Source organism: Nanorana parkeri, unplaced genomic scaffold (assembly GCF_000935625.1).
Source record: "Nanorana parkeri isolate BGI_ZX_2015 unplaced genomic scaffold, ASM93562v1 scaffold240, whole genome shotgun sequence".
Lineage (NCBI taxonomy): Eukaryota > Metazoa > Chordata > Amphibia > Anura > Dicroglossidae > Nanorana > Nanorana parkeri.
Window position 1 is genome coordinate 1,586,542 of NW_017306508.1, and position 22,137 is coordinate 1,608,678.

The 22,137-nt window shown below is 42.4% G+C and overlaps 1 protein-coding gene across 1 annotated transcript in view; it reads right to left on the reverse strand.

The window, feature by feature from the left end:
* Positions 1 to 21,209, reverse strand: part of MIA3 (MIA family member 3, ER export factor) — an 88,371-nt gene extending 67,162 nt beyond the window's left edge. Inside the window, exons 1-4 of the mRNA XM_018556499.1 lie at positions 20,985 to 21,209; positions 14,171 to 14,304; positions 5,903 to 5,989; positions 23 to 3,728 (exon numbers count right to left, since the gene is read on the reverse strand). Of these exons, the coding sequence (XP_018412001.1) occupies positions 23 to 3,728; positions 5,903 to 5,989; positions 14,171 to 14,304; positions 20,985 to 21,111 (4,054 nt within the window). The 5' untranslated portion in view covers positions 21,112 to 21,209. The remainder of the gene's footprint in view (positions 1 to 22; positions 3,729 to 5,902; positions 5,990 to 14,170; positions 14,305 to 20,984) is intronic.
* Positions 21,210 to 22,137: the final 928 nt, after the last annotated feature.

Here is a 22,137-nt window from a genome sequence, read left to right on the forward strand (position 1 = left end):
CAAGATAAACAGGTATTCTTACCCTCGTCTTCTTTGTCTTTTATCTCTCCAGATGCAAGCAGAGAACTGTCACTCAGTGCGGAATGTTTATGTCTCAGCCTATACGAGATCTCCTGGACATCTTCTAACAGAGTGGCTTCATCATCAAACATTTCTTTTCCTATTGCCATTTCCTCAGGGTTTGCATCTCGAGAATCCAAAACACTCTCCACAAACTCAAGAATGTTTAACTCCGATGCTTCTAAAATCTGATCTAGAGCTTCGTCATTGTGATCCAGGCGTAAATTATCCTTCCGTGCTAACCTTAGCTCAGAGTCCATGTCCTGAAACATGGCTTCCAGTCTCATAATGTTGTCAGGACCAAGGAACTTTGTGAACTCGGCTATACGTTCTTCATGCAAAAACTCCCTCATAATGCTCAAGGCTTTGATATTTTCAATATAAGATGCCTCCTCTAAAGGATCATTATTTGGAAGTGTGGAGTCTACAGCAAGCTCTTCATCTAATGGCTCGCTCTCTTCTATATCAGCTATTTTATCATCAGTCTGGTGGTCTGGAGAGATGTTTTCCTTTCCATCCTCCGTGGATGTTTCAGCTTTATGTTCCACCTCAAGGGTTTCTATCTTTATTACTTCCGCTTGTATTTCTATTTTTGGATCTGAAATATTATTAGTTTCCTCATTTAGATCTTCAGTAACCACTATTGGTTCTTTATTATTTTCTTTCCCACTTTCCTCCTCTTTATTTTGGGTTGCATCTTTTTTCAGTGGCAGCAAATCTTCAGTTTCTTCTGTGTTTGTGTCCTTTCTTTCTAGATCAGATTTTTTTAATCCTTGGTTAGGCTCAGATTCAGCAGATACCTCAGGATCTATCTTTGTTTCTTGCTCAGTTTTTGCAAGCGTTTCTCTAGCTTGCCTAGCACTTGCGGCATTCTCATCTTCCAGAAAACCGTCTACATTTTGTTCTTCTCTTTCTTCTTTATCAACAAATACTGGGGGACTCTCAATATCTGAAGCAGTTTTTACTTCAAGACTCTGATTACTTACAGTGGACTCTGTTGACGCCCCCTTAAAACTGTCTAAACTATCAATATCTTTTGACTCTTGTTTCTGCTTGTGGTCTCTTGACTCAAGCTGCTCATGTTCTGTGTCTTGGTTGTTATTACTTGTCTCAAGAGATGTATCAACAGTACTGCTTTCTTGTGCTAGAACATTCTCTACAATTGGTAGTATTTTTAATGGTTGTTCGTCTACAGGTTTTCTATCTTCTATGTTTTCTTTTTCTTCGCTGCTTTCTTGCGCTAGAACATCCTCTACAATTGGTAGTATTTTTAATGGTTGTTCGTCTACAGGTTTTCTATCTTCTATGTTTTCTTTGCTGCTTTCTTGCGCTAGAACATCCTCTACAATTGGTAGTATTTTGAATGGTTGTTCATCTACAGGTTTTCTATCTTCTAGGTTTTCTTTTTCTTCATTGCCTCCTGCTTTTGGAGAAGCAGTTTCTTCAACTAATGGATCGGAAGACTGAATCTTTGAATTTTCTACCAATCCTGGATGTCCGGCAGTAACTGAATCACTTGTTGATTTGACATCTTCTGGAATCTCTGAGGTCAATGGCGGACCTTTGTCCAGTTTTATTTCTTTAGTCTGGTCTTGATCAATGTTGGGATTTTCCAGCTTAGATTCCTCTGATAACTTTGGCAATTCTTCATTTGCAGAATCTTCCTGTTTTAATGCTTCTTGCTCTAATAAACCCTCTCTTACATCCTCCAATTTAATGTCTTTGTTTTTTTGCAAATCTTCTGGCACTGGCTTATCCCTGTGTTCAACATTTACTTGATTTTCTCCACTTATTTTTATCTCAGTTTCTTTAACTTTGGAACCTTCCAAAGGCACATCATTTGGGGGTGTTTGGCTTTTCTCAACAGTTTTTTCACTAATCTCAGAGTCCACTGCCTCAGTTTTTAATTCAGATGTTTCTTTCACACTTTTGATTTCAGGTTGCTCTTGTAAATCTGGATCTATGTGTACTGATTTAGAATCATCACTACTCGTGGGAAGATGGGTTCCATCAGCTGAAGACATATTTACTGTATTTTCCGTCAAGTTGTTAGCTGTAATATTGATCTTTTGCTCACTTTCTAAAGATTTTTCTCCATCGACAGCTAACAATCCTTCCTGTAATTCTTCTTCTTTCAGAGCAAGTGTGTCATCATCAAAAGGGGGTTCTAAATGTTCATTTTCATGCATGTTGCTTTTCTCCATGCCAAGCAAGTACAAGGTCTCATCGTCTTCTAACTCCTCACTTGGTTCATCATCATCTTCTTGTTCTTCCGAATCAGTTCCATCTGGATCAGTAACATCTTGTGTGTGTTCCCCTCCACTGACGATAGCAAAGAATGTGTCTCCCAATGATGTCAGAATACTCTTATCCTGTTTTATCGGTGTTGCATGACCCATGTCAACTGCAACTTTGACCTCCTCTTTGGATGGGGATGTCTTTGCTTCTGATGCAGTGTTAGAAGCTGAATCATTCTCAAAAGCTGTCTGATCCAATGACTTCATATCAAATTCTTCATGAGATAACAAAGGTGTTTCTTCTGGCTCTCCCACACCCTCTTCTTCTTGTGGCTCATAAGGTTTAAAATCTTCATTTTGGTCTTCACCTCCAATTGTAACATATCTGGTCTCTTCATCTTCAGTTACCACAGCGTCGCCTGTTAAACCAGCTTCTGTCTTTAAGTTTACAATCCTATCTTTGTCAATCTGAGTAAAAGATTCTATGTTTTTGTTTTCTTTAAAATCTCCCTGAGAGATGCTGACATTATTGGCTTTTTCACTATCTGGCACTTGTGAATTGCTTTTTGCATTTTCCTCTGTTGCTGAATGTACAACACTTTCTTCCTGAGAATCTTTAGGTTTGCTATTTACAGTGGTTGTATGTGCATCATTTGTTGCAAAAAGAGAATCTTTGCTTTTTTTGAGTTCATCCTCTCTATGATCACTCTCAGATTCCTTTTCTGGTCTTTCAGAAGGTGTAACCTGCTCTTGGGATGCTGAAGCAGGTACTTCCACCGATGGCTTATCTGACTCTGGAAATAGTGGCTGTCTTTCTGTTTTTTCAGAGTCTGAACTAGGATCTTCTTCAGCATGTTTATCAGATTCTGAAGTAGACACTTCCCTTGGCTCTGTTCCTGGCCCTGAGACACCAAGAGGACTATCAACTTCAGACTGTGAATGGGCTGGTAATGTTTCTGATGATGACAAATGTAGCTCCTCTGGTGTTGGTCCAGAGTCTGAAGCAGATGGCTTATCTTGAGGTATACTAAATTCAGAATCAGCTTGGTCTCCTGCATCATTGGACAGTTCTTCCAATGGTTTTCTAGAGTCTAAAGAGGATGCTTTTTCCGGTGGTTCTTTAGTTTCTGAGGGTAAGGGCTTCTCTCGTGATTCTTCAGCTTCTGAAGGTGGTGCCTCCTTTGTTGGCTCTTCGGATTCGGATTGAGGGGACTCCCCTGGTGGTTCGCCATATTTTGAAGAAGGTTCTTCTGATTTTACTTCAGATTCTGAAGCAGACTGTTCTACGGGTAGAGTTTCAGTTGCTAAAGGAAGTGAAGTGTCTTGGGATGTCTGCTTGTATAATTTGATTTTGGCTTTGCTTAAAAGTTCATTAACGTCATAGCTATCAAACGTGTCTGACCCGTCATCAAAACATACAAAATCTGTGTACTGCAAAAAAGATGAACAGCAACAAGATTACAAGAAAATAAAGACAAATGCAACCTAAAACAGTTATTTTATTAAAGAACTGCAACTAGTAAAGTGCTCTCATATTATGGAACCTCCAGTCAATTATAAAAGTTAAAATGTATATATAGTGTAGGGAAACATTAAAACCAGTTTATTTTTTGCCGTCTGTTTCCCAGTTCTGCGCCAGGGATGCAACAGGCAATGAGAGGAAATCTCTATACAGCGAATGGAAAATAACTTTTCTCTCAGTTATACCTAGAAGTGTCCCTATTTGAGAAATGCTTTTGTTTCAAGGCTTTTATGGCAGCACAGAGTGCCCACAAATGTTATTCATTGAGCACACAGATATCTGGCAACCATATTTGTGAACCTTGGTAGAGATATTAGACAATATGTTTACAGCGGAAAACACTGAATAAGGCTGCGATAGATAGGGATGAGCTAAGATTCAGATTAGGTTAGGTCCGAACCTGAGCTCTGAAGGAAGTGCCTTCCACTGCCGCCGATCAGCTGCTGCTATATATGGCCAGGGCCGGATTTCCCACAAGGCCAACCGAGGCCTGGGCTTGGGGCAGCAGGGAGTAGAGGGGCAGCAGGGGTGTGGAATTCTTATCTCCCGACGCCCGGGACATGCAGTTCTGGGCGCCGGGCGGGAAGTTCTTTTCTACATTAAGCCCTGCGTTGGGCAAGTAGAGCTAAATGTAGAGCAGGGAAGCCCCTGCTTGTTTTGTACAAGTGCTCTTGGCGATGTCGCTGAGATCACTTGTATGCGGCCTGCATACAGGGGGGCGCATTGAGGAACCTGGCCTTGGGGCAGCAGAGATAGTAAATCCAGCCCTGTATATGGCTATACCTGGTGAATTACATTGACCTAATATGGCTATATAAAGTAAATGATGTCAGCACAAGCATCCCACCCCTTTTGTTTATGTGCAGCTATATGGTGGGGAAAGCCACCAGACCACAGCTGAACAAATGGGTGGCTCCATGTCCCTGCCAGGTTTGGAGGAACTCAGGTTTGGATCGGGTTTAATCCGAACCTAAGCTCATTCCTAGTGATTAATAAGGAAGGAAGAAGCCTGAAAATGCATCAGCAATGGGGAATATTTAATCTGGAGCGTGAAGATCAGCGGTGCGCAGTATCCCGTAGCAGCTGCTAATCAGATTTTCATTCAATTTGAGAATGATTACTGACAGTTGCTATGGGTTACTTTTAGGGATGCACCGATATATCGGCCGCCACATATCGGCCAAAAATGGCACTTTTGGCATAATGCCGAAAGTGCAATTTTCCTGCCGATAGATCGGCGCATCCCAGGTTTCTTTCCTCTCCGCTGCTCTGTGTCCCAGCGGGGAGGAGAGAAACTGTGATAGCCGGCCGAGCGCTGCGTGAGGAGAGCGCTGTAAGCGGCCTGCATCTCCTCCCACAACGCTCAGCCGCCTATCACAGTATGGCAGAGCGGTGTGTGGCCGGAGACAGGCCACGCTGTCACAGAACGCTGAGCTCTACTCCCTGCACCGCTCACTCAGCCTCCTGTGACAGTGTGTCAGAGAGAAGAGCAAGGTACACACATTCAGCGATCAGTGATCGCTGAGTGTTTATAGATAATTGAGTACATGGTATGTTAACTATATCCTCAATAATATATGAATAGGGAGTGATCTACATCCCCTCCTGATCATTTATGATTGTGGTTATAGTAAACATACAATGTCCTCATGTTATAAATGAACAGGAACACTCAGTATAGAAGATTCCTGTTCATTGATAACAGGGGATACAGAAAAAGAGATTGAGGACTCTGTGTTCCCAATCTCTTTTTCTATTTTAAAGGGAAATATCAGGGGTCTGTTTAGACCCCCAGTATTTACCCAAAGCCTCTAAAAGTAATGTAAAAAATAAAAATATTTAATAAAAAAATGAATAAAAATAAATATAAAACAATTAAAACGTTTTTAAAAAATAAATAAAAAATAAAATATTTGAAAAATTAGAAAAAATTAGAATAAAAAACATTTTCGGTATCAGTCTGACAATTTTTTTTATTTCGCTTTCATTTCGGTTTTAAAATTTCCATTTCGGTGCACCTCTAGTTACTTTGCTATAGGCTCATCACCTTTTTTTAATTTTAGTACCCAATATGAAGACTTACGTCTGTAGGGAACTCCAATTCATCTGTCGTGTAACCTTGTTGTATGTCTATTAAATCCTTTGGAAAATATCCAAAACCTGAGTTAACCTGCAAAAAGATCAAAAGAACAGTTAATTTTTCCACTTTGCCTATAATTTTTTTTAGTATCAACTGATACAGGTGAAACTCGAATAATTAGAATATCGTGCAAAAGTAATTGCAGTAAGTGCTGCAAAAGGGGCCCAAACCAAGTACTGAGTACATGTGCATGCTTGTACTTTGCAGAGGTCCGATATTGTTATATGTACAATCCTTGTTTTATTGATTGCATGTAATAATCTACTTTTTTGAGGTTGTGGATTTGGGGTTCTTGGGGTTTTCATGAGCTGTAAGCCATAATCATCACAATTATGACAAATCACGGCTTGAATTATCTTGCTTTGCATGTAATGAGTCTATCTCATATATTAGTTTCACCTTTTAAGTTGCATTAGTGAAATAAATGAACTTTGCACGATATTCTAATTATTCGAGTTTCACCTGTATATTAATAACCCCCCAAAACAAAACCCCACAAAGAAAATGTTCTCTCAGATGACTCCATTAATAAACACACACTGGATGGAGTACTCTGAATTTTCCAATACAAAGTTTAGTGTAATGCAGAAAGCAATGCTTTTAAATGGTAGACATTCTTGCATACACACTGGGGGGAATTTATCATAACTGGAGCAGACAAAATCTGGAGCAGCTGTGCACTGCAACCAATCAGCTTCTCTCTTCAGTTTGTGCAGTTAAGGGTTGAAAATGAAAGACAGAAGCTGATTGGTTGCCATGCACAGCTGCTCCAGAGACTGCCTGCTCCAGTTTTGATACATTCCCTTCACTTTGTTACACAACAACCTCTATTACCGTGACACACATTTCCGCTTGCGGTATGTGTGAATGTTTCTCAATTTCTGAGCCCTGTAGGGATATTAATGTGCAAATGATCTAATCTCCTAAACCACACAACCAGAATTATTGGTCATCCACCCGATGCATGAAAAAAACCTTAACAAAAAAATTATCTTCAAAAGATCAGCCGCACAAAACCAAAATAAATGTGATCCAAAATGTATTAAAGTAATCCAAACAGGTTCCAAAAAGTAAAATCACAATGAACAGCTTGTACATCACCATGAACATCTCCCACACCATGCTAACGCCCCTCACGCGTTTCACCACCTGGGCTTAATCATAGACCTCTGCGGCTGATCTTTTGAAGATTTATCTGAACAAGTGGGAAGCGCACTATAGCCTGCACCAAGAAAACGGACTGATGCAGCAGAAGTTAGAATGGAGCGCAGAGTCTATGGAGCTCTTTTCAAATAACTTCTCTTATTTGATCTCTTTTAGTGTGCTAAATATACCATTAAAAGTGATTTGTTATTTCTGTTCAATTAGTGCAAAAAAAACAAAAAACCTGTTGATCCTTGCAGACGTTAGGTCAGCTGATAATTTCCTGTGCTGCACTCAACATCAGTTACATTGTTCCCAGTTATCTCTGCGGACTACAGAACCCTGCCCTTCTAAATTATGGAGAAGAGGAGAAATTGCCATTACCACTTTAGGACAGGAACTGTGTTACTGGCAGGATCAACAGGAAAAAAAAAAAGCCTGACAGAAAGAAAACTAATGTAGCCACAACATCTAAGGATTGGAAAGGTGCAATACATTCCATTTTCGTTTTGGGGTTTAGCTAAGTGAACCTGTCACATGCATTCTCTAGAATGGGGGGGGTAGGTGGAGGGGGGTGTAGGTAACTCGAGAGGTGGACATCTGCCTAAAAAAATATAGAAGAGACGAAAGTTTACCAGGGTTCAACCTTGGCACTCCAGTGGTGGAGTCTTGCAATGTCTCATGGGACTTGTAGTTCCACAACAGCTGGAGTGCCAAGGTTGCCTACCCCTGACTCATGTTATGAGTGAACAGAACACTCAGAGGATTCCTGTTCATTTATAACAGGGGCTGAAAAGAAATTGAGGACTCTATGTTCTTAATCTATGTTTCTAGTTTAAAAAGGGAAATATCAGGGGTCTGTTTAGACCCCTAATATATCCCCGAAGCATCTAAAAGTAAAGTAACAAATACAAATATTTAATAAAAATAAAATGTAAAACATTTTTAAAAGTTTATAAGTTAGAAAAAAAATTTTTTTGCTTTCGGCCCGACATTTTTTTTCATTTTGATTTTGTTTCGGTTTTAACATTTTCATTTCGGTGCACCTCTACTAAAAAACATTTATCTTCCTTCACCTTGGAAAGTAAGTGAACAGTTTTTAAATTACAAATTATTAAACCATGAAAGAGTCAATTACCTATCAAATACCAGAGAGTCATTGGACCAGTCTGGGCAGGGGCGGATAGACTTGAAATAGCTAATGACTACTTTATGATTTTCAAAGCTCCAGAAGCTCTTTTACCCACCACAGATACAAGTACAATAAATAAATGGCCTCATGCAGAACACTGCGTACGCTTCTAGCACTATACCGCTAATGCTATTCTTTCACGGAATACACCTCTGTGACTGATTCATGCAGCAGTAACATAACATTATGATGATTTATAATGGGGCATGGAAGGTCATCCATGCTAACTAAGTACGTGTTTCTCGTGCCCGATTATTTGCTTTGTAAACTTTACCAGATATGGATATTCCACCACTCTAATGGTTACTTAAAGGAAACCGGTACAGAGAGCAAAATATAGGCTGGCACTGCTTAGCTCATTTTCTAGATGCCTGGTTGTCACTGACCCAGAACAAGTATGCGGATCAGGAGCTCAAACTTTAGTAGTTTCATGCATGTTCCAGAGACAGACATTCAAGAGAATTCAGCAATGGAAGCCTAAATATTCCTCTTAGTAAAGATACCAAGCAAAGAGGACCAATCATTAATTGCCTTTATAGAAACCCACCACACTCAATTAGCTTAGTATATTTGCCGCCGCCTCTCACCCTGTGAACAACCTGGGTACAAGTCCATCACACAGCTCCTTTCACCCTTAGACCAGGCGGTGTCCTTCACACTCACAATCACACAATTACTGGTGGTTAGAGGCACTTAAAAAAATAAAAATCCCACAAACATTGGTGGTCAGTGGTACTTTTTTTTTAACCCCAACCCCTAATGCCAAGATTATAAACAATCCCACAGTTATTGGTGGTCAGTGGCACTTTAAACAACTCCAAAGAAATCCTAATATCACTGCTGGTCAAAGGCACTTTAATCAACCCTCCATCCCCTACTACCACCTTTTAATTCAAACCCCCCAATAAAAAAAAAAAAGACCCCACAATGATTAGTCAGCGACACTTTAAGATCCCCCACACACGCCCACCTTCACCTTCGATCTGCTGATCCACCTTCCCACCAGGGTTTCCAGACATAACAGACATTCTGTGATTGGTTTACAGAAATCACAAGGTACAAGCCACTCTGACTGGCTCTGTACATCCCGAATGTGATTAGACAGCTCAGATCCCAGCCGTCTATGGGCGTACTGGCCACCGGACTGTATTCTGAAGTGCCGTTTATAAACAGCCAGGCTGTCATGTTTGCCCTCTGCCTTCAATACTCTGAATCGCTGGAAAAGGACTTTTCTCCATCTTTGAGATCCACACACATGTCCTGGGACAGGGACTGAAAGTACTGAAGTTAAGCTGTGAACAGAACAACCAGGTGGCTAGCATAGGAGGCTCCATTCACACCTGCGCATAGCATTCATGCTTTTGTGAGCATCTCATTTCCCATTTCAATGGGGTCCTGGACATGCGGCAAACGGGAAAAAGAAGTGCATGTAGCAAAATCTGCGACATGCACTTACGGCTTTTTTCCCTCTGCGTTTGTACGCGTTTTAATAATAGAAGTCCCCAGCACTCGATGATATGTGCAAGAAGTAAAGCACTTTTTATTAAATTGTCACATGCGTCATACAGCCAACGTTTCGGGGCCACGCAGGGTCCCTTCTTCTGGGCGACATAGTCATCCGTGTTGTCACTTCAAGCACCAACCTTTCAACAAGGCCTGTACGCTGTATGGAGTGCAGGTGATATCGTATTATCGATTGTACACGTTTTAACGAGCACAAAAGTGGAGGGAAAACACACACCTTCCTCGCCGCTCCTGGGTTCCATTAATAATAGTGGCACTGTAAGTGCGTTTCTTCTATTTTGTGCAATTTTCCAACGTGCGTCAAAGCTGCATTTTTTGCATGCTTGGCCCTCTTTAAGGAGACGCTCAGGTGTGCATGGAGGCTGAGGTTAAGGCTCCATTCGCACCTACACACAAAACGCATAGGAAAAAACTGCAAAGATTTTGCTACCTGCATTTCTTTACCGCTTTTGCGGAAAATAAATTAGACAAACGCACATGGAGGTCCGCGAATGCAATGCACGGTCACGCTATGCTTGGGTGTGAATGGAGCCTCAGTCTCACAGCAGGTATACTTTAACCTGATTGGTTGTGAGGATCAGCGGCACTTTGCACTTCCTTGTTAAATGACCCCGAAGCAGTCTTGCAGGAAGTGCTATGAAACTGCCTGGCACTCATTACCTCTCATACCATCATGCCACAGGAGCCGGGCACCAACAGCTAAAAATAAGGCTCCCCAGAGACTCTGCAGTACAACATAAACATAAACGCCTCTCATAAAGGAAAGAGATTAAGCTTTCATACTGCAGATATTCATTGGATCACCAGCTAATAATATGACACGCTGCGTACATTCTGCAGCATTGCAATCACTGACCTTCATACTATCATACCCACCGCATGCACGGCTCACAGATTTTCCCACGCACGCTTCTGGACAGATTTCACACATCTGCAGGTCTGGGGATTGAGACGAACTTGCAGATCGCAGATGGAGCAGTGCCAGCCGGGAGCACTCAGTGTGTTCTGATAGCTGCTAACGTCTTCTTAACTGCCTGAGCATGCAATCTCCTTTCAAAAGGAACATGTATTTACAACCCAACAGCAGCCAAAACTGGCATAGAGCGGGAAAGAGTCAGAATTTCCCCAGCCATTTCCTGCAATAGGGTGACAATGCTGCCTTTAAGGTCTACATGCAGCATCAGCGTTGTCACCATAAGCTGAAGGTTCTTAATGTGGACAACAAGATGATTAACTAGCACACAGTACATCAGTATATAAAGGTTCAACTCCCATCAATAACAGGAAAAAGGGTGCAAAGGAGCAGGTGCCTTGTATTTCTGAAAAACCTTCACACTGTCATATGTAAACCTGATGGTGACAATAGGAAGCACTCGGTGCGTTCCTGATGCCTACTAAGTGTATTGCGATTGCCCCAGTAGGAAAAATTCCTGTGGGCTGAACAAGAGAAATCTTTCGGTATCCCCATCCATGAATAGAGGTGTCTCCTTTGCTGGCTATTGTATTCTGACAGCCGAGTACCTGTGATGGCAGCTGACTGGCTGCAGTCACTGTTCAGACAAAAAGTTTCCCACTGGGGATCCTTCCCTGCTTACAGAGGTTTATTACACTATAAACAAAAAAACATTTGCATAGTTATATGATACTACTTCCCCTCCCCCCACCACAGCACCTGCCCAAAAGTTTGTACTCACCTGTGCACACTGTATGACGCACAGGGAGACGCACAGGCTCAGCCCAATGCATTTCTACGGGGAGGCGGTCGATTATGCACCCCAATGCTAGACAACCTCTCCATAGGGATCGGCAGGAATGTTCTGCACATGAGCAGTAAGGATGCAGCCACAGAGTTTGCAGCAAAGGTGGGGGGGCATAAAATATGATTCTGCAAAAGTACAATTCTTCTGTAATCACTTGCTAGTTCCCTGGCTGGCATGCTCATCCTATGGCTTCACTACTTAGTGAGTTACAGATCCGGATACCAGAAAAGTGCCATGTTTCCTCTTCTGGATATTCGGTTGTTACAATAATAAGGATGTTGGTGTTATTTATACATTTAGGTAACATTGGGAGTATTATACATTGTAATATATTATTTGGGTCCCCTAACAGTTCAGAAACCAGCTTGTAAAATTTTTACGTCTACATTAATTACAAAGTCACTGTGAGCGTGGCACATCAGCTTATTTACAGAGGGTGAGGTGGAGATAATTGCCGAACACACAGGAAATCCAGGGTGCAGTCCCTTAACCCCCTCATGACCGGAGATCATTGAACCGAAGATCCCCAGACTTCATTTAGCAGCGTCAGTGTGTGTCGGATAATTTTACAATTCTCTGACTAAAGGTGGCCAGACAAGTACCAATATGATCATACAATCGATCATTCAATCCGACTATATTAAAATCGATCAATGCAAATTATTAACTTAAAAAAAAGAAACACAAAGATCCTCCAATCAATTGTCTTGAGTCAGAATCGATTGAGAATCAATCAATTTGTCGGTCACGTCTGATCGATCGAACAAATAGTGATCATTTTAAATAGATCGTTCACATTTATTTGATATTGTAATTGTTGATAGATCGCTTGTTTGTGATTTTGTTCATATGTAAACTGATCACGTATTGCTGTGTGCGCGGCCAGGTTTGTACACTTGCCTAAATCTTTTTACATAGTCATGTGACCCTGCTGACCAATGAGCGCTCACCATTTGCAAGCATTATGCTCATTACATATTGTGGGGCCGTGTGGGTACACGGGCAGGAGGGGGATCCCACAGGTATGTGCAGTAGGGGTCAGGAGAGGTGGCGGGGTACTGTCAGTAAGTTCATTTTCTTACACTTTTTGTTTTGGATAGAGTAGGGAAGGGTTAGACCCCCCTATCAGTTTTTATTTTAATTCTTTCTTTTTTTACAGACAATAGAGGTTACAGAACAGGTTTTTATTGATGACTTTCACTGTTTCCTCCCAATCCCCAAAAGACATGCTGGAAGGTTGATTGGCTCCTGTCTAAATCTGCATGTGAGATAGGGGCCTTAGATTGTAAGCACCTTGAGGGCAAGGACTGATATGAATGTGCACTATGTAAAGTGCTGCGTAAATTGTTGGCGCTGTATAAATACCTTTAATACTAAATAAGTTCTGCTGACTTAGCCAAAATTCGAGCAGTATGTGGCCACATCAGGAACCCCACTTACACCAACACTACCCCACCTCTTCCTCTCAACCAACAGAAGTCCATTTTTCACTCGAATATTGTTAAAGGAGCTGGTCCGAAAAATATCAGCGTCAGGTATTCCGACCTCTCTCTAGTTGTTTTTATGACCATTGTCACCAGACAAAAAGTGATGGGAAATCCTGATTTTTTTCAGAAGTGGTTAGCGCTTCTGCCTTGCAGCACTGGAGACCCCCGGTTCAAATCCCAGTCAGGACACTATCTGCAAGGAGTTTTCTTCCTGTGCTTGTGTGGGTTTCCTCCAGGTACTCTGGTTTCCTCCCACACTCCAAAATACATGCTGATGGTTAAATGGCTTCTGTCTAAATTGTGTATGTGAGATGGGGACCTTAGATTGTAAGCTCCATGAGGGCAGAGACTGATGTGAATGTGCAGTATGTAAAGCACTGTGTAAGCCGATTTAGTAACATTACCACTTCTCTAGACCGTCTCTCATCACAACCTCCTACAGATAACGCATCTCTGAACCTAAGTCAATCCCCCCGACCCAACTTTTCCCTCCTTCTTTCCTCTTCTGGATTTTTCAGTTCTCTCTTTTATCTTCTCCTTCTTTCTCTCTCCTTCTTCCAATCCGAATACAGTGGTTTATTTTTTCCGAGATCCAGGACTCTGTTTATACTCTATGTTCTGTGAAGATTGATAGGCTATTTGTGTACGTTCGTCTGATCCTTATCCTACCTATAGCCTGAAGATTGTAGCCCCTCATCACCGATGTTTATGCCACTAACCCGGTCAATTTATGCCCTTTCTGCTTCAAATCAACCACTAGGACTTGTTTCTTATTGTATTGCTGTATTATTAAGATTCTGTCATAAAAACTGCCTGGGAGGAAATTCCTGTTGCTCTGTAGAGATATTGTCTTGCTTCCTGTTCCGTCTCCAGGACAGGAAGTAAAGGGAAACGGTTTCCAACGGAGCACAGCAAAAAAATTAAAATAAATGACGGGTTTAACCATTAACTACACTTTTCAAACCCCCCCAAAAATTAAGTGTTGGGCTACACATACACTTTACTCTCCTGTCCTGTCTTAGCGAGGTGCATTTTTCATGGAAAACAGTCGTGTGTAAGAAACGTTTAACATTGGAAATGGACAAAACATGCAAGGTTTACTTACACTTCCCGCCCAAAGTTCACTTGACCGCCCCGTCAGTTTATAGTAAACATATACTAAATCGTCCTTTTTTAAATTCACAAAGCGGCAGTCTGGACCCGTGAAATCCGCAATGGCTTTACCCCTGCACATCAACTCTGCAGAAGGAAAGCAGAAACATGTTACTAAAAGTATATTATATATACACACACTAAATATACTATATTATATAAAAGAATATTAAACATGTTAATAAAAGTCCACATGTACTGCGTATACAAATTGCATAATTCTGCATATAGTAGGGACGGGCTGGAATGTCTGTCTGCATCTTACTGCTGTGTGTCCCCCCTCCACCACCTCTGTTAGTCCTGGAGGCCATTGTCATGGGGACAGAAAGTGATAAACAACCCAAATTTTTAAGAGTTGTCACTAGTAACGGAATAGAGGAGAAACCTCCCAAAGGGAACATTAGAAAACAAGTTTTGGTTTTAGAAATACTTTAACAAGTAGAACCAAAATCAATGAAAGAAAGGAGCACCAGCCTACTTCCCCATCCATATCCTCCTGAGAAAGCACAAAGGACAGTCATACTACGACAACCATCCAAAGCCACATCAGCTGGATGACATCACATGACCAGAATCATCAAAAAACTGAAAACCAACAAATTCACATTTCATATTGGTTATTGAAAGAAGAGTAAATCCGGCCATACATGTAAAGAATCACTTGATTCCCCTATCATGGATGGAGGGATCTCCCCTACCAGATATTTTATTCTGACTGCCAGAGCCCACAACTGTCAGAATACCTGAACAGTGACTTCTGCTGCTTAGCTGCAGAACTGTTCAGATTACTTTTTTCCACCCGGCTCCACTTTAAGTTGAGTTGTGCCAGCGGGGCCACCCATGGCTCAGATTTGAGCCAATTGACAGGAATTTACCAAAATTTGAGCCGTATATGGCCAGCTTCAATCCAAAATAATAAAGTTGTTGTTTACAAAACAGATGCCAATTTTATTGTCAAATGAGGGCTCATTCACACGGGCAGTGTTGGGCTGGTTTTGGCACTGTTGCCCAATGTAAGAACAAGGCAATTTGGTGTATGTCCTATGGCGCCACTTCACACAAGTGCGTTAAAGTGTCTCAGGACACCATAAGGAAAAAATAACAAAACCAAAAAAATAAATAAAAAGGTTTGGCCTTATGTATGTTATTTAATCTGATTTCCATATCTTTACCAATTAACTGTTCTGTATTTTGAAGACTGTATTGTATATACACAGATCTATAGATTATGTCGCTGTATTTAAAGCTGGCCAGACACGGTTCTATTTTTTTGTTCAACCTGTGGGCTGACAAAAAAAAAAAAAAAATAGAACATATTCCTCCATCAACACTTATGAGCGTTGATGGAGGAATCCCCCGCTGTTTCCTTTGTATTCTGACACCAGCCAGTGGCTGCTGTCAGAATACCCGAACAGAGGCGGCACCTGACTGGCTGCTGGCTCTGTTCCTTCAGAGATCTTCTAAACGGCTCCTTCGATCAAGTGAACGAGGGATGCTGGCTGGGATGGTGCCGACAGCGGTACCCTCTGTGTGAAATTCGGCCGGTTCCTGAAGAACTGGCTCAAATTTGCATAATGTATGACCAGCTCAAGGCAAGTGCCATCAACACCCTGACTGCTGAGATAAAACCAAATACATTTAGGCACTGTACTATTTTCTGAGAGTCTGAGGAGACTTGCACTGAAAGTGTGGGACAGTTAGTTTTCATTCATTCGCATGTTTATATATTTTATTTTTTTATTTGTGCACTGATGTACAATTTTCATGCATTGTGATGCTTCATGTGTGGTTTTTTTTTGCCAATGGCAAGCAATACCTGCTGTTGCTTATGTTGCAATACTGATGTTGCTAGGAGGAGGACAAGGGTTGTATAGTACAAAACTGCTCCGAGAATGAACTTAACTACATGCACATCTTTTTCATGCACTCATGAAGTCTAAGGAGCCAAAAATACACTCTGTAGCATCAAAAGAATCCCCTGCACCGTTATCTAGGTCGCACAGCAGCGCAACACATAGGTGTAAATGGGCCCTATAGAAAATAATGGGATTCTTCTTGTTGTGTATTATTGCACAGCAGCCAACACAACTGTGAATGAAAGGAAGAAGCATATGTAGTTTGCATATGTCAGGAGCTAATCTGTGTGCTACTTGTACATAATACATACATAATTACAAATTACAGAGAAGTTAAAATAACAAAACAAAAGGCAATAAAAAGAACAGGGCCCTCCTTACCAGCTTGTCTTGATTTGTATTATAACTGTCATGTAGAGCTGCAGCTAACGATTATTTTCAAAATCGATTAGTTAGCTGATTATTAGGCTCGATTAGTCGGTTAATCGGATAAACAATAAAATAACTTCCTTATATTGTAAAACGCTGCACAAACGCTATATAAATCCTGAATATGAATAATATGACTTATGCTAATCACATATCTAAAGCTTCAAAGAGACTGTAGATTCCCTTTAAATGACATTACGAGGAGAAAGGAGAAGGAACAGCTGGGAGAGTGCAATGTACACAATGGAAGATTCTTCACCTGCCCCCACTGCACAATGCAGCCACCCCCACCATTCCTTCTATTTACAATGGCTCAGAGCCAGTGACAAAGGAGCACCAGATGACCGCTTGGTAAAGCCGGCCATACATTCCTTGGCTTAGTTTTCCTGTCAAAATTTGAACAGTATGTGGCCCCGCCAGCACTATTTTTCAGTCGACTTTTGTTGAACTAGCTGAGCTGGCCGAACAGTGACCGCATATTTGGTTATTCTGACAGCCTCGGGTGCAGGATGTCAGAACACAATATCCGGCATTGGACGCTGAACAGTGTGGATGGGGAAATCGAGTGTTTCTTCTGGTTCAGACAACTGAAAGCTGGCCATACCCAGAGAAAGTTTCATCCAGTTCTTGGAAATTCCCTCCAGTGGGTGGCTCTGTCGGTAGCCTTCAGCCCAACATTCTTCAATCTGAAAATCTAAGAGTCCAGAGGGCAAATTCTTGGCCGAAGAGTGACTGTGTGTGTGTGTGTGTGTGTGTGTGTGTGTACATATTTTTTTTTTACATCATCTCCAAGGTTTTCCATATATTGATTTTAGAAGGAACTTGCTGAAGTGCATGTCAAGCCAAAAGTCAGGTTTTTACTTAACTTCCGTCATTTCCTGTTCTGCTGAAAATGTTTTACCAGGCAGGAAGTGAGTTAAAATCTGCAACAAGAACGCAGAGAAATGGAAATCTGTAAGGGGTTCTATCCTTCCCACACTCAACTAAGATAAGGATTTATATGTGTCCTGCTGGCTGTTGGAGCTTTCTCCTCACAGCTTGCTTAGTTAAACATTGTCAACAAGACAGGAAGTGAGAAGAATCTAATGGAGCCACAGCTTGACATGCACTACTGCAAATTATTTTTGAAGGCGTAGGCTCCAAGATGTCATCCTCATCCTGATTGAAGAGTCACTGACTTGTAACGTGTATATTAGGTGTCCCCCACACTTCAATGGCTGCATTATTATTATTATTATTATTCAGGATTTATATAGCGCCAACAATTTGTGCAGCGATTTACAGTATATGGAAGACATTACAGTTACAATACAATATGGAGAGGAGGGCCCTGCCCCTGAGAGCTTACATGGTTGTTCCAAGTCACAGATACCTACTAGGCAGCGTGGCAAGGATAAGGATGACATCCCAGAGTTTGTACATTTCTGCCCCGGCAGGTTTCCGCTAATGTTAAACCCCTTGGTGGCAATCTCCTCATTTGCAACACAATTCATTCAATCCCGTGCAAATGACTGCAATAAAGAAGTCAGCAGCATGAGATTCATTTTGTCCTTGTGATTCACTGAACCCAATGAGCAACACATCAGACATACATCACCTTGAGGGCCTGTTCACACGACGTCCGTTTTGTGTGCTGACCTGATCCGTACGCTCCTGCACTAAAAATGCATCCCAATGTATCCCTACGTGTTTTATGGGCTACAGTTCTCATGTGCGCAGTCCGTCCAGGTTACGACAGAAAAATACTGCATGTCACATTGTGTACGGTCAGGAAACGGTCCGGAAACGCAAAACGCATCAAAAACGTGTCAAAAACGTACTGCAGCTAACATACTGACAGCCCCACTCCAGAAAAAAAAAATTGTATTAAAAAAAAAACTAGAACGCATCAAAAACGCGGCAAAACACATAGCACCGCGTCTGCTGAATCTACACCTGATCTGGACCTGAAACTCATGTGAACAGGCCACACAAAGCAATGAATATAGATGCAGCCAAGTTCTATTCTGTGCATTGTGCTGGGTTTGGCGCTTGAACATTGTACTGGATACATGGAGCTCATTGAGCCCTATAAGCAGCATTCAGGAGATCCGCTGAAGGTTCCGACACTACAGGATAAAGAGCCCTGGCCGCTCTTCCAGACCACCTGTATCCGTACCCTGAGTTCCACCAGCATGGTGGCCAGAGTGATTTGCTATCTTGCCTCATAACTCTGGTATCCCCTTCTTGTATGGAGTTTATATATCTGCCCAGCCTTTGTGGGTATACCCAAGGTGGATCTGATTCCTCACAGGACCTACAAACACAATGACCTTAGTCTATACCTCTTACTGAACCCTCCACTTACATTATCCCTATGCACTGCAGTTTAGTGCGTTTTAACGTTTGCTCGCACCTACATGTGAATGGGCCCAATAAAACTTAACCTCCTCCTCAACCTTCCCCCGAAAATCTACATAAGTAGACACTTAACCTCACCATGATAACTATCCTGTAAAACCCAACCCCATTAAACGTAGAACCATATCCACTAACCCCCTGACCTTAAACTTCATTTTAATGTCGCATAGGAATGAGGATTTTCTTCCTGCCCCATATGACAATGCTGTGTGCCTGAGTGGTCACACGCCAGCCACCAGCGCTGTCATATAGAAGAAAGGAGAGGCAGTGAACAGAGAATTGATAGGGATTTCCGCTGCTGGTGGGGTCCCCATTTAAGTGACCCTGTTACTTTGCCCTGTATTTGCAAAGCACAGATTCACTTTAAGCAAACCCCTAACACCACAATCCCAAAAATTACAAGTAGGTTAATTGACTTCTATCCAAACTCGTCCTACTATGTACTGTATATGCGTGTGACTGTAAATGGGGAATTAGATATGAAGGTCCTATAGAGGAAGGGACTGATATAAATGATTCAGTGTTCCCTTTAGTGCTCCAGAATATGTCAGCAATACATAAAGTGACATAGATAAAGTTACAATACCATAAAAAAATGGTCTGGAGGACCGCAGTGTGCTACAGTTCCATCATGCAATATATTATTATACAGCATCTGCAACCCCCCGCTGCCGATCCCTACACTGGCTTCCAATAGCCCAAATGATACAATTCAAAATATTAACAACCACTTACAAAGCCTTCCAGAACTGCGCCCCGGCTATATCTCAAAGCTTGTCTTAAAGTATCACCCTAACCGCCCCCTCCGCTCTTCTGCTTTCCAGCTCCCTCATCAACTCCTCCAATGCTCGCCTCCATGACTTCACTAGAGTCTCTCCCATCCTATGGAACTCTGTACCCAAACCTGTCTGTCTATCTCCCACTCTGACTGCCTTTAGGCGATCCCTTAAGACTCATCTCTTCAGCGAAGCCTATCCCACCTCAACCTAACCACTCAACCATCACGTTCTCATACAATTTATCCCCACACAGCTACCTCCTCATGTATCACTGGCCCCTCCCTTTTAGATTGTTGGCCCTCAGGGGCAGGGCCCTCCTTACCATCTTGTCTTGCATTGTATTGTGATTGTAATGTCTTCCTTATATTGTAAAGCGCTATATAAATCCTGAATAATAACAGTAATTTATAAAGTGCCACCAGCTTTACAAAACGCTTTGTGCGCGCTACAAAAAAAAAGGGGGACAGTGCAGTTACAAAACAATTCAAGAAGAAGAGGAAGGACATTATCCCAACAAATGGGCAGAATCGAACAACAAGATGCGCTGCCCCCCCTTTTCCATTACCATAGACCCCATTGGGGTTCACCGCAAAGTTCATGAACTTTGCAAACTATTCAGGCTGAACCCGGGCCGATCCCTTCATCCCTACTAACCTGGATTACAGATGCTACTTTTTAGATAATGGCAATAAAAAGATAACACAGAAATATTGCTACATGGCTCGGAGAAATAAAACGTGACCGTCATGTTTACAACAACAAAGGGAAATGATTGCAATGTTCCAAAATAAAAAGAAGAAGTTTTGGTAAGTTGTGAAGAAACCAGGGACCACTCCTGAAAGTACAGACGATTGGAGGTAAAAGGAACACGAGCAGTTCGCTTTACCAGTACTGGAGCTATAGTTGAACTGTTGATGATAACCAATCCAACTCCTTGTATTACAAAATAAAGAAGAGGAAAGCCAATGTGGGGGGGAGGTCATCTGCACTAATGCTGGTGGTTTGTAGAAGTCATCCTGGGTGCTTGTCAGCACAGCCATAAACAAACCACCCCAATGACCTGGGCCAGGGAATGGAATGTCTGCAGGCAGTATGGAAGAAGTGAGAGAACAACAATAAACTGATAAAGTGTAACACAAACAGGGGGAAGGAAGTCAAAATGTAACATAGAAGTACAGAGTGACCATGTAAGCGGAAGGAGGGGTCTTGTGTGCACTCTGAACTCCCCCCTAGTCCCTGCTACCCCCTCCTCCCCTCACAAGTCCCAGCTCCCCCCTCCATAGGGGCAAAGTGCTGCACTCACTGCTACACTCCGGGTCCGCGCAGCGCTTGGTGTCGGAGAAGGTTCGCTCCTGGGCTGCGCTGCCACCGCCGGGGACGAGCTGCCATATCAGGAGCAGCAGGTAGATGTGCGGACCGGCTGCAGCCATGTCAGTTGTAGGGTGTCAGTGTCCTGTGCATGGACTGGAAGGAGCATGAGCAGAGAGAGGCAGACACGTCAGCAGGAGACAGCACAGCAAGGAGAAGGAGGAGATTGGAAGAGGGAGGATGGAAGCGGCAGGGCTGGAGGCTGACTCTATGGAGCAATCACATGCTGCTGAGCTCTACAGCCTGAGGGGGACTACAAGTGCCAGATGTACTGGGGATCCTGTCTGCTCGGGCATAGAGTCCCAGCTCACAGACCTCAGGCAGATTGTATTACAGACATATTGCATCTACTGCTGTTATATAGCATTGTGAGCAGATCTGTACAATCTGGGGGACTACAAGTGCCAGATGTACTGGGATCCTGTCTGCTCAGCTTATAGATCACAGGTGGCAGATCATAGGCCAATTGTATTACAGACATATTGTATCTACTGCTGTTATATAGCATAGTGAGCAGATCTGTACAATCTGGGGGACTACAAGTGCCAGCTGCACTGGGATCCTGTCTGCTCAGCTTATAGATTCACCGGTGGCAGATCGCAGGCCAATTGTATTCCAGACATATTACATCTACTGCTGCTATATAGCATTATAGTGAGCAGACCTATATAACCTGGGGGGTCTAAAAACACTGGCATCCTGTCTGCTGAGTCTATAGAGCCCCAGGTCACATATATCAGGCTGATGGTACTACAGACACAGCACATCTACAGTTATATCAGAGTGAGCAGATCTGTACAACCTGGGGGGACTACAGGTGCCAGCTATACCGGGATCCTGTATGCTCAGCTGATAGATTCCCAGGTCACAAATCTCAGGCTGATTGTAATACAGACATATCACATATACTGCTGTTATATAGCATTACAGTGACTATATCTGTACAGCCTGGGGGACTACAAGTGCCAGCTGTGCTGGGCATTCTGTCTATTGAGCTTTTAGGCCGTGTTCACACCAAGCGCGTTCCAGGAGCAGAGCAGTTGCAGACCGGATCAAAACAGCGTCCAATGTATTCCAATAGTATTTTG